The sequence below is a fragment of the Oncorhynchus kisutch genome, linkage group LG14 (assembly GCF_002021735.2).
Source record: "Oncorhynchus kisutch isolate 150728-3 linkage group LG14, Okis_V2, whole genome shotgun sequence".
Classification (NCBI taxonomy): domain Eukaryota; kingdom Metazoa; phylum Chordata; class Actinopteri; order Salmoniformes; family Salmonidae; genus Oncorhynchus; species Oncorhynchus kisutch.
Window position 1 is genome coordinate 21,794,261 of NC_034187.2, and position 20,153 is coordinate 21,814,413.

General features: G+C 47.7%; 1 protein-coding gene across 3 annotated transcripts in view; it reads left to right on the top strand.

Moving 5' to 3' along the window:
- The window catches only part of LOC109904182 (homeobox protein Meis2), a 130,104-nt gene that overhangs the window by 74,216 nt on the left and 35,735 nt on the right, over window positions 1-20,153 (top strand). For all 3 annotated transcript variants that reach the window (XM_031788021.1, XM_031788020.1, XM_031788022.1), the window contains exon 9: window positions 18,117-18,193. In XM_031788021.1, coding sequence (XP_031643881.1) covers window positions 18,117-18,193 — 77 coding nt within the window. The remainder of the gene's footprint in view (window positions 1-18,116; window positions 18,194-20,153) is intronic.

Below are 20,153 nucleotides of genomic sequence, written 5' to 3' on the forward strand. Positions count from 1 at the left end.
TGGTGACCATGTCCTCTCTCCTACCTGGCACCCTCTTTGTTGAAGCCTGTCTCTCAGGGACACAGGCTGGGGTCTCCACTGTATTGAATGTACAGAGCCCTGTCATCTGGACCTGTGTCTTAGCCTGGGATTCAGCCACTGATAGAATCATTATTTTTCATTGAGGAAAAGCCATTCGTCTCTGCACCCAGAGGCTTCCTTGTTTCATTAAGTAGCCCATTCAGACAGACAGATGTGCTCGCCACACAGCCCTGTTGGCCTATGCAAGAGCGTGTATTAACCCACAATCCTTTGGGGGAGATTATTAGGCTCGTGGTCCTTCTTCCATTGATTATCTCCACGCCATTTTCCCTCCCCTCTCTCATCCTGCTCAAATATTAAAAAGTAACAAAGCATTTGGAAAAGCGGTGGAAGGCATGCTGTCTTTTCACTGATCATTTGAAGTTACTGAGTGGGATTTCTTTAAGGCACAGTTTGAGTGGAACTAAGTGGAGTGTTCTGTGGAGAAAGAAGAAAAAACGTCGGTGACTGTGAAAAGATGTGTGTTTAAGCAAAGACAACCGTATCGACACATGGAAGGAGGCTGATATTAGCAGATGTTAGCAATTGCAGCTCCGGCCGAGGCATTCCTCGTGTTAGAAGCAGGCTCCTAATTGCCGTAATGGACCTGGTAACCACTGACAGTAATGGAGTTGCAGGGGAACCATCCTCAGCACCTGGAGTTAGGGGCCATCACTGGCCTGGCCCGCTTCAAGATGTCCACTGTTGATTTTAACGAAATAAAAGCCCGGGTGGCTGAGGACTGCTCCCACTCTTCTCCATCCACCTCTGTCATTCCTTGTGGATGTGCTGTGTTTAATGGATGGTCGCCGACCCCACCTTAGCCACACCCATTCCACTGTCGGTCCTGGTATTTACTGGAGCCATTGTCCTCCACAAGTGTTTGACCTGGGGGACTTGGGGGGGCCTTAAGGGGGCTTTTGATGGGGGTCCAGCCGGACCTGAGTAGGCAGAGATTTGAAAGTAGGTCTGTGTCTGTGATGGGCTGGCTGGGTCACCTTTGTAGTGGTTCAGCCTGCCTGGTGAAAGGCAGCAGGGCGGCGTGCAGGGCGCTATGGGGGGAAATGACTTCCTGAGACATTACCATCAATCACCAGACAGGTCAACTAGTCATGCCCCTGATCCTGCCACCTGAGGGGTTGGGATGAGAGGAGTGGGGGATGGGGATGGGTGGAGTAGACAAGAGAAAGTTTGAAATGTAAAACACCAGTTAGCTAGGTGGAGAGAGTGAAGTTCCTTTATTGGAGGTCCAGGTTTGGTGTGGTGGTCAGGTAGCACCACCACCTCTCCCTCTCTCTCTCTCTCTCTCTCTCTCTCTCTCGCTCTCTCTCTCTCTCTCTTTCAAAATTGACTCATTATCCACAGTAGAGGCAGTCGAGTGGTGGCAAATGTAGAGGTCAGGAGAGAGCGGGAGGAGGGCGGACAAGAGAAAAAAACAACAGCTGTCTTACACCTCCAGTCGGCGTCTCTGTCTTCCTTTCTCTCTCTCTGTGAGTGAGGGATGTGAAAGAGAGAGAGAGGGAGGGGCTTGGATTACCTCAGCGAATGGTTGTGTTACAGTCTTGAGAAGGGAAGGGGTGAGGAAGGGGGAGGGGAGTGGGGGTGAGGGGAGGGAGAGGGGGTGGCTCAAAGAGTTGTTGAAAAGAACACAGATGCTTGTCAACAGCCTCCGAGCCAGAGAGCTCTAGCCCCAGAGGTTAATGACCCTCCCCTTTGGGGTGTGTGTGTGTGTGTGTGTGTGTGTGTGTGTGTGTGTGTGTGTGTGTGTGTGTGTGTGTGTGTGTGTGTGTGTGTGTGTGTGTGTGTGTGTGTGTGTGTGTGTGTGTGTGTGTGTGTGTGTGTGTGTGTGTGTGTGTGTGAGAGAGAGAGAGAGAGAGAGACCGCCAAATCTCCTAGCAGTCCCACAGAATAGAGTGCGTGTCACTGCTTGTCTGTGGCAGAGGTCAGGCAAATGCCTCCAAATCCCCTTCTTTACCGCTTTCTTCAACCACTGTACTAGACTGACTGGATAGTCATACACTGAGTGACTGTGTGTTAATTAGCATAGGCTTCTCAATGGCAGAGAGAGAGAGAAAACAGAGGGAGGAGAGAAGCGAGCGGCAGCAGTCAGGCAAAATGGACCATTAGATTTAAGGAGTAAAAGTTCATCTGCTTTATTAATGGAAAGGTATTTAAATGAAGTATGAATTACCCTGCTTTTATGGAGTGCTGAGAGGAAAGTGTTTTATCATCCAATGTTTTAGTGAGCTCCGCCGGGCGCTGGGATGACTGGGCTGAGGATAGGAGAAGAGGAAGAGAGGGAAGGAGAGGGAAAGAGAGGAGAGCTCAGAACAGAAATACCCAGCGAGGTCCCCTGAGTCCTGCACCTGGATGTCTGCATGATTGTCACTAACAAGCGTAGCTGAACGGGTTTGCCCAGGGACTGGGATGTTTTTGTGGCTTCCAGGCTTTTTCTTATTTGCATTTCATTAGTTAACAAAACTGCCGGCATGCATGGTAGAAAAAGGTCAAGCTACGAGCCTTTTGGATTGGGCTCCCCCTGCCCCTCCCCGCATGCACGGACATATACACACACACACGCATACACTCACTTACATACTACACACTCCATACCCTCACACACACTTCATACCCTCACACACACACTCCCTACCCCCCCCCCCCCCACACACACACACACACACTCTTCACCCTGGTCTAATAAGCGATAAGCACTCCAAGCACTCCGTAGCTGATGGTCATCTTCCAATGGGGTTGCTGGGTGGCTGCCAGCTTCCTGCCTGCTTTTTCAGTGGATAAAGCCTGTAACAAATGAGAGGCCTGTAGCCAGCTTCGGCCAGCTTGGTCAAAGGTCAGTACGGCCCCAGGGCAGGATCAGACCAGAAAGCACTACAGGGAGAGAGACAGAGAAAGAGAGAGGGGATAGGGGGGTGGAGGGAGGGAGGATGGTAGAATGCACTTAAAAGTATAGCCACAATTAGCTAGCCTAGAACTCTAAAAGCTACCACACCTCTCTTCTCCATTTCTCTCTTCTCTCCTCAGCTCATTATACAGGCATTTTAACTCCTCTGCCATCTCGTAGAACAATAAGTAAGTGAAGATCCTTGGGCATGTCTCAGTGAACAGCCACATAGTTATACACACTAACACACACACACACGGATGACTGACAGAGAGATATCTTCATTGAGACATGCAACCGTCCTGTTTAAAAGGGTGTGCATTTGTGAAAGGCATAAATGGTATCCTGCTACAGACACAACAGGCATGATGGGGTGGTGACTGATCGCGGCTGGGCTGTGTTTGTTCCACCTGAGTTGCTCAAAGTGCCTGCAATTTGACATGAATAAACTTGTGGTTTACTCTCAGCACGTCACCCCCACTTCCTCGGCATGGGCCTAAGCCTGACTGTCTGTCTGTCACAATGTTAAGAGCTTCCTTCAGTAACAGAACGGAGTCCCTGTTACTCCTTACCCCAGCAGTGTTCAGTCCATTCAGATAAACAAGGATTTGACATGGTTGAATTGAACACATTTAGAGTCATTAACAAACAGGAAATGTCCCCTGCAGCTGTTTCTGAACGCAGCTCCTTAGCCCCCCTCATCCCCTGTAATGGACAAATGTTATCCTGCTTAGATTTTTGACCCGAAAACCAAATAAATTGACATTACAAATGTGCTATAACATCTCCAAATAGGCTTGACATTACATACCTGCCCTGTGGGTTTTTGTTAGCCTCCACTAAGTGTTTACTGCTGTTGCCGGGGCATGGGGCAGACTATTACAACAGAACTTAGTGGCCTTTTCTGAGGCCATCTTGGAGTGTCTTTCTGAGAAAAAGAATGGAGATGTCCTTGTTGTGTATCTGAATACTTACGGTCATTAACTTAATACTCAAGTGGAGGGAGAGTCCATCGAGTGCCACTTTCAGGACCTCGTCTAGCATAGGGGAACAAACTGCTCCTTCTCTCCCCCCCACAAATTAACCTCTGCCACTTCTCCTTGATCAAATCCCACTTTATTTCTTCTTGGGGAAGTTAAACAATGTTTAGAGGACACAATAGAGAAGGGAAAACTTAGGGGAACTCTTTATGTTGATACTAAGTCTCATTCACAACAGACTGGAGAGGCTAGGAGGTGAAGTACGGCCGGCGCTGTTTTCCAGTCGTCTGACCCTATTGCTCTCGACTTACCCAGAAGCCCCTTGGAGGGGCACTGAGATTCCTGGGACACTCAGCGTGTAATAACCTTGTCCTGTTTCACGCAGACTAAATATATTAAAGCATGGAGCAGAGAGGTTCAGGCCCTGGGGAGAGGGACGATGGGGGAGTTAGATAATGTAACAGGGTTGTTCAGAGGTAGTTAGATGCCTAATGGTGTACTATATGGGACATGTGAGGTCTAGGGTTGGTTTGGGACTTACGAGTCCCAGCTTTACTGATGCTGTGAGACTTTTCAATCTCCTGGAGAAAAATACACATTAGATGGGTTGTGTGCTTTTGTAGCAACACATGAAGAGTGAAGCCTGTCTCCTACAACATGAAGGACTGAGTCTTTCTATAGGGAAATGTTCTCTTCTTTATCCTTGCCTGGGGCTAGAACAGATTCTCTTTCATCCCATTTGTGTACAATAGCCAGGTGGATCTGGACACCATTAAGTTAACTTGAGAACTTTCAGGCTCCTCCTATGTCTTTAGACCTTGGAAGTTGCAGCCTGAGGTCAGTTTGTTAGCCTGCTAGCCTGTAAGCCTGCTCACAGATTCCCTGCTTTACAATGTGTGCTCAGGTCATTAAAGTGGTGTTGTGTTTATCCCGCTAGCAGTGAACTGGGCCTTTTAACGTGCTAGCAGAGGCTCCCAATCACTTTATGACTGGCAATAGTGGCAAATGGTGTGGATATGGGGGTTCCTGAACGATAGGCCAGGGAGATGGGCCCTTTCCCTTTTAATTGGCCCTGGGTGACTGTACCAGCCCCCTAATGACTAGCTTATAGACCCTAAAAGTCACTTACAGAGTATAGATGAATGACCTCACACCCACAACTGCAAGCTGTGTAGAACCAAAGATGGCCGCACTTTCTGTACTGATACACTGCTACAGCCTTTTAAAAAATCCTGCAAATAACACTAGCTAACGAGCAGTCATTCTGACTGCAACATTCTAACAGTGTAATTAACACATTTCATATATGCTTTCGCTAAAATAATAATTTGGTTGTGTTCAATTTGGTCGGGGGTATTTTTTTTTCAAAATTCCCCAACCACAAAGAAGCACAGACAGCAAAATGAAATTATGACAGTAGCCTAAACATCATTATATGTGCCAGTGTGCTTGATAATTAGCACAAAAGCAATAATGGCATTATAATGAATAAAACTAAAATATTATTGTCAGCTCGTGCTTACATGTTGTGTTTTTTCACGCAATGACATCAGTTGGGTTTCATTTAGTGGTTATCCCTTGTCCTAACAATTAACACAAATCTTTGCCACTTGACACACTTCCCAGAAACAAGGCGCTTGCAGGTGACAACGTTGGTTCTGTGCTTTGTGCATCTGGACACGTCTCCTCTGGCTGGCGCAGAGGAGACGTGTGGAATCTCTGTTGCTGCCTTGGCCCTCATATGTCTCTCACATAATAGCCTGTATGCCAGACTCCTGATGAAGTCTCTTCTGGGCATGGTGTTGTTGATGCACTGCTTGAACAACACGTGTGCGTTGATAGCATTCAAGTCAAGCATGTTGTAGAACACAGCAACAAGCCAGTGGCAGGTGCCTCCTTTGATACATAAGAGCATAATGCATTGCATAAGTAATAGTATCCGGTTTTCTCTTTATTGTGTCTCTGTCGATGGCAACTGTCGGACACGCGCTGCTCATGTTAGAAACGTTCTTTCTTGCCTTGCATTGTCTTATCATTCTTCCACTCCTTTGTGGAGTACAGGTGTACAGGTGCTGTGCAGGTGCTTTATTTTGCGCAGAAGGTGGGAGCTGCCGTCTCGCTTTGTTAATGGTACTGACTAGGCTTGTTTTATTTGCAAGCAACTTGTTTACTAATGTCAGTGAAGTGAAGAAATGTCTGACCAGAAGCATGTGCCATATATACGCTCATTCCACCGAATGCTAAACGGACATACAGGATTGATATTAACACTTGCAGCTCATCAACAGACAGATCCCAGGCAGTGTCTCCTTGCTCCATGTCCCTGATGTGGGACAGTCCCTGATGTGCTGTAGCATGTCCATGTCACATACATGTAAACAACAAAAGCAGGTGAGTGCGTTGCTTATGTTGTTTTTTGCTTGAGATGCAGGGCCTGCTCTGTCAGTGGTGACATTCTCTCCAGCTTGTTCGATCCAAACAGTGCCATCTCTTTCTCTCCCCTGTCTCACAGTTTCATTTGGTGGTGTCGCGGGCACCTGCTCAGTGTGCAACGTTCTGCCTTTTTTTGGGCTTAGGCCTCAGAGGTGTAGGTTTAGGCTGAGGCTCAGAATCAGAAGAAAAATTATCAGAGATGTCATGATTCATTTCGTTCCCACCACCTGAGTCATTTTCATTCAGATCTTGTAGCAATGTAACACAGCATGTGCATCCATTCGTCTTGGTCTTGCTATTGTAAATTACGCACACTCACTGTGTAAACTACACCAAGTGTCCTGACTAATAAAACAGCTTGGATTCAGTGGACTGATATAGGGTACACTGTTTTGAGATGATAATTACAATAGATAAATACAATAGAATGGCCCACCCTGTTCTTCATTCACAATTGATGACATTATTATGCATCGTTTGCTTCTCCTCGCTCATCAACTCACCCATTCTCCCCATTTCTCCCCCTCATACTTTACTGCATTTATTTCATCTGTTGTTATACTGTATGTGCGAAATTAGTTTCAGTATAGTTTAGGTTCAGTTTCGAGGCAATTATCAGGGTCATTATGAACTGAGCATGGCACCTTCCAATGTCGAGAGAATGAGCGGAGCAGGCCCTACTGTCAGGAGAATGAGCAGAGCAGGCCCAACTCTCAGGAGAATGAGCGGAGCAGGCCCTACTGTCGGGAGAATGAGCGGAGCAGACCCTACTGTCAGGAGAATGAGCGGAGCAGGCCCTACTGTCAGGAGAATGAGCAGAGCAGGCCCAACTCTCAGGTGAATGAGCGGAGCAGGCCCTACTGTCGGGAGAATGAGCGGAGCAGACCCTACTGTCAGGAGAATGAGCGGAGCAGGCCCTACTGTCGGGAGAATGAGCGGAGCAGGCCCTACTGTCAGGAGAATGAGCAGAGCAGGCCCAACTCTCAGGTGAATGAGCGGAGCAGGCCCTACTGTCGGGAGAATGAGTGGAGCAGACCCTACTGTCAGGAGAATGAGCAGAGCAGACCCTACTGTCAGGAGAATGAGTGGAGCAGGCCCTACTGTCAGGAGAATGAGCGGAGCAGACCCTACTGTCAGGAGAATGAGCAGAGCAGACCCTACTGTCAGGAGAATGAGTGGAGCAGACCCTACTGTCAGGAGAATGAGCAGAGCAGGCCCTACTGTCAGGAGAATGAGTGGAGCAGACCCTACTGTCAGGAGAATGAGCAGAGCAGACCCTACTGTCAGGAGAATGAGTGGAGCAGACCCTACTGTCAGGAGAATGAGCAGAGCAGGCCCTACTGTCAGGAGAATGAGCAGAGCAGACCCTACTGTCAGGAGAATGAGTGGAGCAGACCCTACTGTCAGGAGAATGAGCAGAGCAGACCCTACTGTCAGGAGAATGAGTGGAGCAGACCCTACTGTCAGGAGAATGAGCAGAGCAGGCCCTACTGTCAGGAGAATGAGCAGAGCAGGCCCTACTGTCAGGAGAATGAGCAGAGCAGACCCTACTGTCAGGAGAATGAGCAGAGCAGACCCTACTGTCAGGAGAATGAGTGGAGCAGACCCTACTGTCAGGAGAATGAGCAGAGCAGACCCTACTGTCAGGAGAATGAGCAGAGCAGACCCTACTGTCAGGAGAATGAGCAGAGCAGACCCTACTGTCAGGAGAATGAGTGGAGCAGACCCTACTATCAGGGGAATGAGCAGAGCAGGCCCTACTGTCAGGAGAATGAGTGGAGCAGACCCTACTGTCAGGAGAATGAGTGGAGCAGACCCTACTGTCAGGAGAATGAGTGGAGCAGACCCTACTGTCAGGAGAATGAGTGGAGCAGACCCTACTGTCAGGAGAATGAGTGGAGCAGAGGGGGGACAACCAATCAAATAATGACATTCCCTCCTATTTTATTTGTATTTTTTTTATTTAACCTTTATTTAACTAGGCAAGTCAGTTAAGAACAAATTCTTATTTACAATGATGCCCTACCCCGGCCTACCCCGGCCTAAAACTGGTTATAACTCTAATTCTGTTTGTGATATTAAGATTCTAACAATGACAGTGTGTTATATAGACTTATTTAGGAAAAGTCAAGGCTGGAGGGGGGTATTTATGACCAGCCCAAATGACTGCTTTAGTGGTTTGAGTGTTAAACGCAATAGAAAACCATGACTTTTTCATGAAAATTGACTGTGAATTGTAATTTTGCCATGTAAAGCCATTGATGAAGTTTTCATGGGGCAGTACAAAGTGTGCCTGAGTGTTGACATCAGGCAAGCTCTGAGCTCTGGTGCCCCACAGCAGCCAGTTACCAACAACAAAGCAGCAGAAAGAGCCTGGTCTGAAAAAGCAGGCCAAATTCCTGCCCTGTAGGACCCGGCTTAAAGTGTGAGCGGAAAATTTCAAAGGAGGAGAGAAGAGAGGAGAAAAGAGAGAAGAGGAGGCCAGACTGGCTGGTGTTGAGTGTGGGGAGGATAGCCGCCGGGGCCGTCGATACGGAGGGAGAGACGGAGAAAGGGAAAGAGGGGGAGAGAGGGAGAAATAGAGAGAAACCAGGCCCCCTCTGAAAGGATGGGGGGATCGTATTCCTCCCCTTAAAAGCGATGGGGCGGCCGTGTGGCTGAAAGAGAAGCCATGCACTTGATCAGATGATTAAACAGGCCCATCTCTATGGCTGAGGGCCACATCTGAGACAAGAGTCTGGAAAACCACACACACAACCATGTGAGCCATTTGTCCCCACAGATACAAGGGTCTCCCCAACCACTCCATCCAACTGCTCCCCATATTCTGTTCAAGTCTTTGGTAACACCACACTCTACTTTTCCCACAGCGGATCGTTCCTTACGTAGTTGATAAGAAGGATGTTATCATCAGGAGATATACAGTACAGTACATCGTAAAACTCTCTCTCCTCTGATTGGCTGCTGGGTGTAGGCCATTACCATGAGCCTCAGCACCTCTGTTTGCTCATCTGCCCCCCACCTTCCCTCCCACCCAACCTCCCTCCCCCTGCTCCCTCCCTCCTTCACAGGGGCAACAGTTTGCTTGGCAGGTGTGGGGGTATTCTGGAGTAGCTGCTCTAGAAACTTGCACCATCTCCAGTGAACATAAATGGATGGTATAGAGCAAATGGGCTGACTGGCTGGGGGCAGGGAGCCCAATGCAGGAGGCCAGCCAGCGATTGTTGAGCTGAGTTGAGTTATGACTGTAGCAGACTGTAATCTATAGAATGGAATACAGTGGTATGTATGGCTGGTATAGAGCAGAGGCTATGGTGTATGTGTATAGGGAATGGATGGGGTCTGGATTCCTGCTGGATGGTTGTGTGAGACTGTGTGCATGCATGCGTGTTTGTGTGTTTGTGTGCGTCTGCTTGTCTGGCATAGTGTCAGACAGTTTAAAAGCAACAGAGGTTGAGTCATTGAGTCATGTGGCATTCTTGCCTGTTTTCTCCCTGTTGTCAGGAAGAAGCTTAGTTCCCCGGAAAATAAAACAAACACTAACCCCCCCCCCCCCCCCCCCCAACCCCCTCCACCCACCTAAAATCCCCCACACAAAGACACACAGACACAGGAAGAGCAGAGGAGAGGAAAGAAGTACACAGCCGCCAAAAAACGTGTCTTTGAGTTTCAACAACAAGCAAGGTTTCGCAAAATATAGACCTACATTTCAGTCTTAAAAGTAAAAATGGACTATAATGAAATAGCTAGAATGTAACAATTATTATATTGTCAATTGTCAGTCCATTTGACTTTGTAAGACTCCAGGCTGATGAACTAAATTCAACAATTCAAGGAAATGGCTTTCATGATGAAATGCATTCCCATCACAAACGAAAACTTGCTACGGTGCATAGTAATCAAACTATGAGTGGTAACTTCAAATTGTCAAATTGGATATATGTATGCCATATGTATCAGATCTACACTCAGTAAACCAAACATTAGGAACACCTTCCTAATATTGAGTTACACATGCTTTCAAGTAGAATGATAGATCTATAACTCTAATTTCTATGCGAATTTGGTTGGGACGCTCAAAAAAATACATATTGCCACTTTAACAAGTGACATCAATAAGGGATCATGACCTTCACCTGGTCAGTCTATGTCATGGAAAGAACAGGTGTTCTTAATGTGTTGTACACTCAGTGTATATGGAATGCCTCTGTCTATTCAATCTCATTGTCATTTGTCATAAAAGTCATATCTGTCATAATATTAATAATGGCATATTTATATTTAAAATGTGGTAATCTTACTCCAACTCTATGCAGAATGCATATTAAAATGTGGTAATCTTACTCCAACTCTATGCAGAATGCATATTAAAATGTGGTAATCTTACTCCAACTCTATGCAGAATGCATATTAAAATGTGGTAATCTTACTCCAACTCTATGCAGAATGCATATTAAAATGTCATGGCTTTATTTTATTATCTTTATTTAGACCGTGAATATTATTATTGTCACTTTGATTAAAACACAAATAAGATTGCAATCAATTTGGAAAATATATGAAATCCTACATTTGAATAATACATTGCTGCATAGAGCACTATATAAGATCCACACACACATGATTGCAATATGGTCCCACCAAACCCTATCAACACAATAAGCAATACTGTCAAAAATATTTGACACTTAGACAGTTATCACATCGGTTTACTAAGTGGCGTTGTTATTAAATATTGTTGAAATAAAGATTGGAAAGATATATTGTTTTAATAAGCCTATAGTGACAAGGATGGGACAAAATCACACCAATCAACACAATGCAGAGAAACAAACAAATGGTTGGTGGTGTGTTGCCATGGCATCAGGGGTAAACAGCCAATGGGTTGTGATTTCCTGGGAGGGATTCATTAGCATGGAATGGGTTTGCAGGACACCTCGACTCTGTGGCCTGGTACACCCTGCAGTACACACACACACATACAAACACACAAAATACAAACAATTCACACTAGTGATGTCACCATGTCACACTGGCCCTGCCGCTGATGATGTCATCCATCAGCTAGGGTCTGCAGTAGTGAAGGGATGGGGGTGAAGGGGTGCGGGTGAGAGGACAGGGTAATGGCTGGGGATGTATAGGGGGCAGTGTGTTGTGGGGATTAACACTGTACTGTATATACATTTGATACATAGCAAATACATCCAGTAGATTTCAATGGGTGGGTCTGCAGGAGGAGTGACAGCGATGATGGAAGCCTAGCTCAGCTGGTAATGTGCAGCAACCGCAGGGGCCATTACATTCAGCACTATCAGAGAGCACAGAGAGCTTCACACCCTGTAATCTGGCCAACAGAGCCGACACACACACACACGCACAAGATCTCAGTCTGGCAGAACACGGTCCACCTGTGAATTGTTTGTATGTGTGTGTTTGTATGTGTGTGTGTGTGTACTGCAGGGTGTATCTGTGGGTCAGATAGTAGAAATTAAAGGAGCATGGTGGTGTAGCGCATGCTTGTGCCATTAACGTGCTTCTGCGTAATTAACAGAGCTGTTTCCATTGCAGGAGGCCGGCCCCGCGCTGTATTGGGAAATAAAATGCAGCGCTCATTTCTAGGCCTAATTATTTATAGACTGGATGGTGCGGTTTACATTTTCAGGATATTGGTTTTGGTGTTTGTAACTCGCTCTATTGATTCCATTCAAAGCTAGCTGAGGGAGATTTTCAATAACCTCTTTGATCCTTTTGGGTTTGGTTTGTGTTCCATCCATTTAGAAATCATGTCACACACACACTTCTGACGGTGGGCGGACATCTTAGGAAAGAGAAAACCAATCACCAATCAAAAACACTGAATGATTTATTATTTTCGACTTAACACATTTGTCTCTCACTCAGAGGATATCTTTCTCGGGTTTTCATATTTGTTGTTTGACATTGGTGATTTACTGTCGTCGATTTTTTTGCGGAGGCCATTAACGTGATGAGGTTGCTCAGAAGGCTAAATACCCTTTCTCAAGTTTCATGGCTGCTGTGGCCATGTAACAGCTAGCCTACGATGATGGCCTAGTTCTCTGGGTTGTGTGTACACAGCATTGCTCTACACCCCAGCCTTTATTACCTCCTAGACTCTCCATTTTGTGTGGCCGCGATTTTCAGAGCCCCCATGCTTAAAGGAAAGCTGCCACAACGTTAACGTGTGGGTGGCCTGCAGTCTCTCAGTCATAAAAACAGTAGGGAACAAGAGAGAGGGAGGAGGAGGGGATCTGGAAGAATGAATAGGGGGGGTGGCTGTAAACTGTAAGACACAGTGTGTGTGTGTGTGTGTGTGTGTGTGTGTGTGTGTGTGTGTGTGTGTGTGTGTGTGTGTGTGTGTGTGTGTGTGTGTGTGTGTGTGTGTGTGTGTGTGTGTGTGTGTGTGAGTATAGTGTATGTGAGGCGGGGGGTCTGGTGGAGGAATAGGATTTTTTAGTGTTGTGTCTATGTGGTCAGAGTAAATCTCCATACTCAGGGCTTCTTGCAGCAAGGGGCTTTAACATCCCCACTCTCCTTGATGAGGCATCTTTCTTATTTGTTCAAACCATTTATTATGTGGTTCTGCTGGCCACGGCATGACACGGCCCGCTGTATTTATCACCCGGCCCGGCTGACAGTGGGGCGATTGATGACGGGGTCTGAGCCCGAGAGGCTGAGGAAACCTTAATACAATGTAAATGACCCACTCCCATTTCCAATCTGGCCCTGTCTGCTCTCCTCACCGCCGCTCCCCATTAGTGTGTGTGTGTGTGTGTGTGTGTGTGTGTGTGTGTGTGTGTGTGTGTGTGTGTGTGTGTGTGTGTGTGGCCGAGGTCATTGCTAATGTGAAAAAGCCAGGCAAACTGAGAGTGGAGGGAGAGGGAGGAAAGGTCCCTACTCTTATTACATGCTGTTGTGCAGGGATGAAAGGGAAAAAACAAACATAAAGGTGGAGACACACACACACACACACACAGAAAAAAAGCCCTGACTGACTCAGCCAAGGTAATGTCAGCACCTGGCAATCAAACAATGTATTTCTATGTAAGCATTATCATCTTTCTTTGTTAATGATTTTAGCATATTAAAAGTGCTGCATACACAAGTAGAAATCAGATGAATCCTCCTTGCAGCCTGGGTTCATTATTTGTCCAATCCCAGCCCTGTTTGTTATTGAGCACATTCCTCAAATGTTTCCTCTTCTTTCATTTCATTCAAATGGGCAAATTGAGACAGACAATGTTACCTGAAGAAATGTTCTAGTGTTTGTTCTACCGAGAGGATAGAACAAGATCTATTATATTGTGTATATTGTTGTAGCTGTAAATTAGGAAATGGTTATTGAGCAACAATTCCATTTTGAAGTAATGTTATATTGAAAAGTATAGGGTCAAACTGACATTGCTAGAAGTTGCTGTCATATTCATTTCCTGAACCGATCTGGTGGAAGAAACAAAGTAAAGGTTGTTGTGGGAGAGGGAGGAGGGGTGGGAGAGGGGGTGGGGGTAGGAGAGGGAGGGAGGGTAGGAGGGATGGGAGAGGAGAAGGGAGGAGGGGTGGGAGAGGAGGAGGGAGGAGGGGTGGGAGAGGGAGGAGGGGTGGGAGAGGGAGGGGGGGTAGGAGGGATGGGAGAGGAGAGGGAGGAGGGGTGGGAGAGGAGGAGGGAGGGAGGAGGGGTGGGAGAGGGAGGGGGGTAGGAGGGATGAGAGAGGAGGAGGGAGGAGGGGTGGGAGAGGGAGGAGGGGTGGGAGAGGAGGAAGGGAGGGGGGTGGGAGAGGGAGGGAGGGAGGGGTGGGAGAGGGAGGGAGGGAGGGAGGGGTGGGAGAGGGAGGAGGGGTGGGAGAGGGAGGGAGGGAGGGAGGGGTGGGAGAGGGAGGAGGGGTGGTAGAGGGAGGGGGGTGGGAGAGGGAGAGGGAGGAAGGGTGGTAGAAGGAGGAGGGGGGAGAGGTGGGAGGAGGGAGGAAGGGTGGGAGAGGGAGGGGGGAGGAGGGGTGGGAGAGGGAGAGGGAGAGGGAGGAGCGGTGGGAGATGGAGGAGGGGTGGTAGAAGGAGGGAGGGAGGGGTGGGAGAGGGAGGAGGGGTGGTAGAGGGAGGGGGGTGGGAGAGGGAGAGGGAGGAAGGGTGGTAGAAGGAGGAGGGGGGAGAGGTGGGAGGAGGGAGGAAGGGTGGGAGAGGGAGGAGGGAGGAGGGGTGGGAGAGGGAGAGGGAGGAGCGGTGGGAGACGGAGGAGGGGTGGTAGAATGAGGAGGGGGGAGAGGTGGGAGGAGGGAGGAAGGGTGGGAGAGGGAGAAGGGATGGGAGAGGGAGGAGGGAGGAAGGGTGGGAGAGGGAGGAGGGGTGGGAGAGGGAAGAGGGAGGAGGGGTGGGAGAGGGAGAGGGAGGAGCGGTGGGAGACGGAGGAGGGGTGGTAGAGGGAGGAGGGGGTGGGAGAGGGAGGAGGGATGGGAGAGGGAGGAGGGGTGGGAGGGGGAGGAGGGGTGAGAGAGGGGAGAGGGAGGAGGGGTGGGAGAGGGAGGAGGGAGGAAGGGTGGGAGAAGGAGGAGGGAGGAGAGGTGGGAAGAGGGAGGAAGGGTGGGAGAAGGAGAGGGAGGAGGGGTGGGAGAGGGAGGAGGGAGGAAGGGTGGGAGAAGGAGGAGGGAGGAGAGGTGGGAAGAGGGAGGAAGGGTGGGAGAGGGAGGAGGGATGGGAGAGGGAGAGGGAGGAGGGATGGGAGAGGGAGGAGATAGGAGGGGTGGGAGAGGGAGGAGGGGCGGGAAAGGGAGGAGGTGGAAGGGATGGGAGAGGGAGAGGGAGGAGGGGTGCATGCCATGCATATGTAACGGATGTGAAACGGCTAGCTTAGTTAGCGGTGCGCGCTAAATAGCGTTTCAATCGGTGACATTCCTTGAAGTAGTTGTTCCCCTTGCAGAGGCCGCGGCTTTTGTGGAGCAATGGGTAACGATGCTTCGAGGGTGACTGTTGTTGATGTGTGCAGAGGGTCCCTGGTTCGCGCCCGGGTATTGGCGACGGGACGGTCTAAAGTTATACTGTTACACATACATGTACAGTGCCTTGCGAAAGTATTCGGCCCCCTTGAACTTTGCGACCTTTTGCCACATTTTAGGCTTCAAACATAAAGATATAAAACTGTATTTTTTTGCGAAGAATCAACAACAAGTGGGACACAATCATGAAGTGGAATGACATTATTGGATATTTCAAACTTTTTTAACAAATCAAAGACTGAAAAATTGGGCGTGCAAAATTATTCAGCCCCCTTAAGTTAATACTTTGTAGCGCCACCTTTTGCTGCGATTACAGCTGTAAGTCGCTTGGGGTATGTCTCTATCAGTTTTGCACATCGAGAGACTGACATTTTTTCCCATTCCTCCTTGCAAAACAGCTCGAGCTCAGTGAGGTTGGATGGAGAGAATTTGTGAACAGCAGTTTTCAGTTCTTTCCACAGATTCTCGATTGGATTTAGGTCTGGACTTTGACTTGGCCATTCTAACACCTGGATATGTTTATTTTTGAACCATTCCATTGTAGATTTTGCTTTATGTTTTGGATCATTGTCTTGTTGGAAGACAAATCTCCGTCCCAGTCTCAGGTCTTTTGCAGACTCCATCAGGTTTTCTTCCAGAATGGTCCTGTATTTGGCTCCATCCATCTTCCCATCAATTTTAACCATCTTCCCTGTTCCTGCTGAAGAAAAGCAGGCCCAAACCATGATGCTGCCACCACCATGTTTGACAGTGGGGATGGTGTGTTCAGGGTGATGAGCTGTGTTGCTTTTACGCCAAACATAACATTTTGCATTGTTGCCAAAAAGTTCAATTTTGGTTTCATCTGACCAGAGCACCTTCTTCCACATGTTTGGTGTGTCTCCCAGGTGGCTTGTGGCAAACTTTAAATGACACTTTTTATGGATATCTTTAAGAAATGGCTTTCTTCTTGCCACTCTTCCATAAAGGCCAGATTTGTGCAATATACGACTGATTGTTGTCCTATGGACAGAGTCTCCCACCTCAGCTGTAGATCTCTGCAGTTCATCCAGAGTGATCATGGGCCTCTTGGCTGCATCTCTGATCAGTCTTCTCCTTGTATGAGCTGAAAGTTTAGAGGGACGGCCAGGTCTTGGTAGATTTGCAGTGGTCTGATACTCCTTCCATTTCAATATTATCGCTTGCACAGTGCTCCTTGGGATGTTTAAAGCTTGGGGAAATCTTTTTGTATCCAAATCCGGCTTTAAACTTCTTCACAACAGTATCTCGGACCTGCCTGGTGTGTTCCTTGTTCTTCATGATGCTCTCTGCGCTTTTAACGGACCTCTGAGACTATCACAGTGCAGGTGCATTTATACGGAGACTTGATTACACACAGGTGGATTGTATTTATCATCATTAGTCATTTAGGTCAACATTGGAACATTCAGAGATCCTCACTGAACTTCTGGAGAGAGTTTGCTGCACTGAAAGTAAAGAGGCTGAATAATCTTGCACGCCCAATTTTTCAGTTTTTGATTTGTTAAAAAAGTTTGAAATATCCAATAAATGTCGTTCCACTTCATGATTGTGTCCCACTTGTTGTTGATTCTTCACAAAAAAATACAGTTTTATATCTTTATGTTTGAAGCCTGAAATGTGGCAAAAGGTCGCAAAGTTCAAGGGGGCCGAATACTTTCGCAAGGCACTGTATGTGTGTGTGTGTTTCATGTGTGCGGAGCGGCTGAATGAAACGCATAGCCTAATCTGTCCCTTAAAGACATCTGTCACCAGCGATCACTGTTGTAGCGAGAGCAGACAGACACAACAGGTCCAAGGTCTGCCATTTATATCATCTCATATTTGCTATATTGAAACTAACACAGATAGTATCATTGCAGCTCCACTCGGAGAATTACATTTGCAGGTAGAAGTGTTGGCAAGAGAGAAGAGACATTTCCTAGCACCCTGTTCTGTTGCTCTCAGGTGCTGCTTTCAACTGCTCTCTGTGAAACAGACATCCCAGTAGCATATTTTTCCTTTAGACATTCAGGGAAGAAATGAATATAGTCAGATCTTCACCCACTCATTCTGTTATATTGTATTACAAAAGGCACTCTAAGACACTGGAGATTGAGGGGAGAGTGGCTGTGTGTGTGTGTGTGTGTGTGTGTGTGTGTGTGTGTGTGTGTGTGTGTGTGTGTGTGTGTGTGGTGTGTGTGTGTGTGTGTGTGTGTGTGTGTGTGTGTGTGTGTGTGTGTGTGTGTGTGTGTGCGTGTGTGTATTTGTGTGTGTGTGTGTGTGTGTGTGTGTGTGTGTGTGTGTGTGTGTGTGTGTGTGTGTGTGTTTGAGTCTTGTCAGTGTGTGTGTGGGAGGGGATGGGGAAGGGTTATCACAGTCGTCAATTTTGACAAACTTGTTTGGCCAACTCTTCAGAAGTTTGCACTGATTTGTGCAGTTAGTGTGTGTGTGTGTGTTCATATGTGGGTGTTTATGTGTGCTCTGTATGTCATGTCTATACATAGGGAGGGGCAGGTTGGGTGTAGCTCATGGGAATGTATAGTATTCACCTAAACAATACATGTTATACCAGAACACACAGAATGTAATGCACCTGTACATAATAATGACTGGGAGATACAACATCCATGCCTCGGCTCTCTCTCTCTTTTTCTGTGTTATGTGCTACATGAATATTTATGTTCATCTCGTTGTACAAAGAAAACCCATCTCGTCTATCTCTCTGTCTTTCTCTTGTAGCACCCGTACCCTTCTGAAGAACAGAAAAAGCAGCTAGCCCAAGACACAGGCCTCACCATCTTACAAGTAAACAACTGGTGAGTCAAGTCTTCATATCCTATCTCTGCCACCAGCATCGCTCTGCCTTTCATTTTCAAAAGCCTTTTCCTCCCTCTTCCCACTCGGCAGCCAAGACGGCTAAGACTCCTAAAGTGTGAAAACCGTTTATGTACACTCCCCCCTCCTAACACACACACACTCACACACAGACAGATACAAACACACACACACACACACATACAAACACACACACACACACTACCTCTGTGGCATCCCTGAATGCGAGCGATCAGGATGTTACGGCTTTATCTACAAAGTGTTTAGCATTAAGTCACAGGTCTCTGCTGTTTGATATACATATATTCACTTTGATATGGTTAAAGCAAAAAGGAGAGATCATACACTACCCCCCCACCTTACCTCCACTACCAATACCACCAGAATACACTACCCCCCACCTTACCTCTACTACCAATACCACCAGAATACACTACCCCCCACCTTACCTCCACTACCAATACCACCAGAATACACTACCCCCCACCTTACCTCTACTACCAATACCACCAGAATACACTACCCCCACCTTACCTCCACTACCAATACCACCAGAATACACTACCCCCCACCTTACCTCTACTACCAATACCACCAGAATACACTACCCCCCACCTTACCTCTACTACCAATACCACCAGAATACACTACCCCCCACCTTACCTCCACTACCAATACCACCAGAATACACTACCCCCCACCTTACCTCTACTACCAATACCACCAGAATACACTACCCCCCCACCTTACTTCTACTATCAATACCACCAGAATACACTACCCCCCCACCTTCCCTTACCTCCACTACCAATACCACCAGATCATAAACTACCCCCCCACCTTCCCTTAACTCCACTACCAACACCAGCAGAATACACTACCCCCCCACCTTACCTCCACTACCAACACCAGCAGAATACACTACCCCCCCACCTTACCTCCACTACCCAGTACCACCAGAATACACTACCCCCCACCTTACCTCCACAACCAATACCACAGAATACACCACCCCCCACCTTACCTCCACTTCCAATACAACCAGATCATACACTACCCCCCTCCCCCACCTTACATCCACTACCAATACCACCAGATCATACACTACCCCCCCACCTTCCCTTACTTCCACTACCAATACCACCAGATCATACACTACCCGCCCACCTTAACTCAACTACCAATACCACCAGATAATACACTACCCCCCCACCTTACATCCACTACCAATACCACCAGAATACACCACCCCCCACCTTACCTTCACTACCAATACCACCAGAATACACTACCCCCCACCTTCCCTTACCTCCACTTCCAATACCAGGAGATTACACCATCCCCCACCTTACCTCCACTTCCAATACAACCAGATCATACACTCCCCCCCCGACCTTACATCCACTACCAATACCACCAGATCATACACTACTCCCCCCATCTTACCTCCACTACCAATACCACCAGATCATACACTACCCCCCCCCACCTTATCTCCACTACCAATACCACCAGAATACACAACCCCCCCACCTTACCACCACTACCAATACCAACAGATCATACACTACCACCCCACCTTACCTCCACTACCAATACCAACAGATCATACACTACCACCCCACCTTACCTCCACTACCAATACCACCAGATCATACACTACCCCCCACCTTACCTTCACTACCAATACCACCAGAATACACTACCCCCCACCTTACCTCCACTACCAATTCCACCAGAATACACTACCCCCCACCTTACCTCCACTACCAATACCACCAGAATACACTACCCCCCCACCTTATCTCCACTACCAATAACACCAGATCTTACACTAGCCCCCACCTTACCTCCACTACCAATACCACCAGATCACACACTACCCCCCCACCTTACCTCCACCACCAATACCACCAGAATACACTACCCCCCACCTTACCT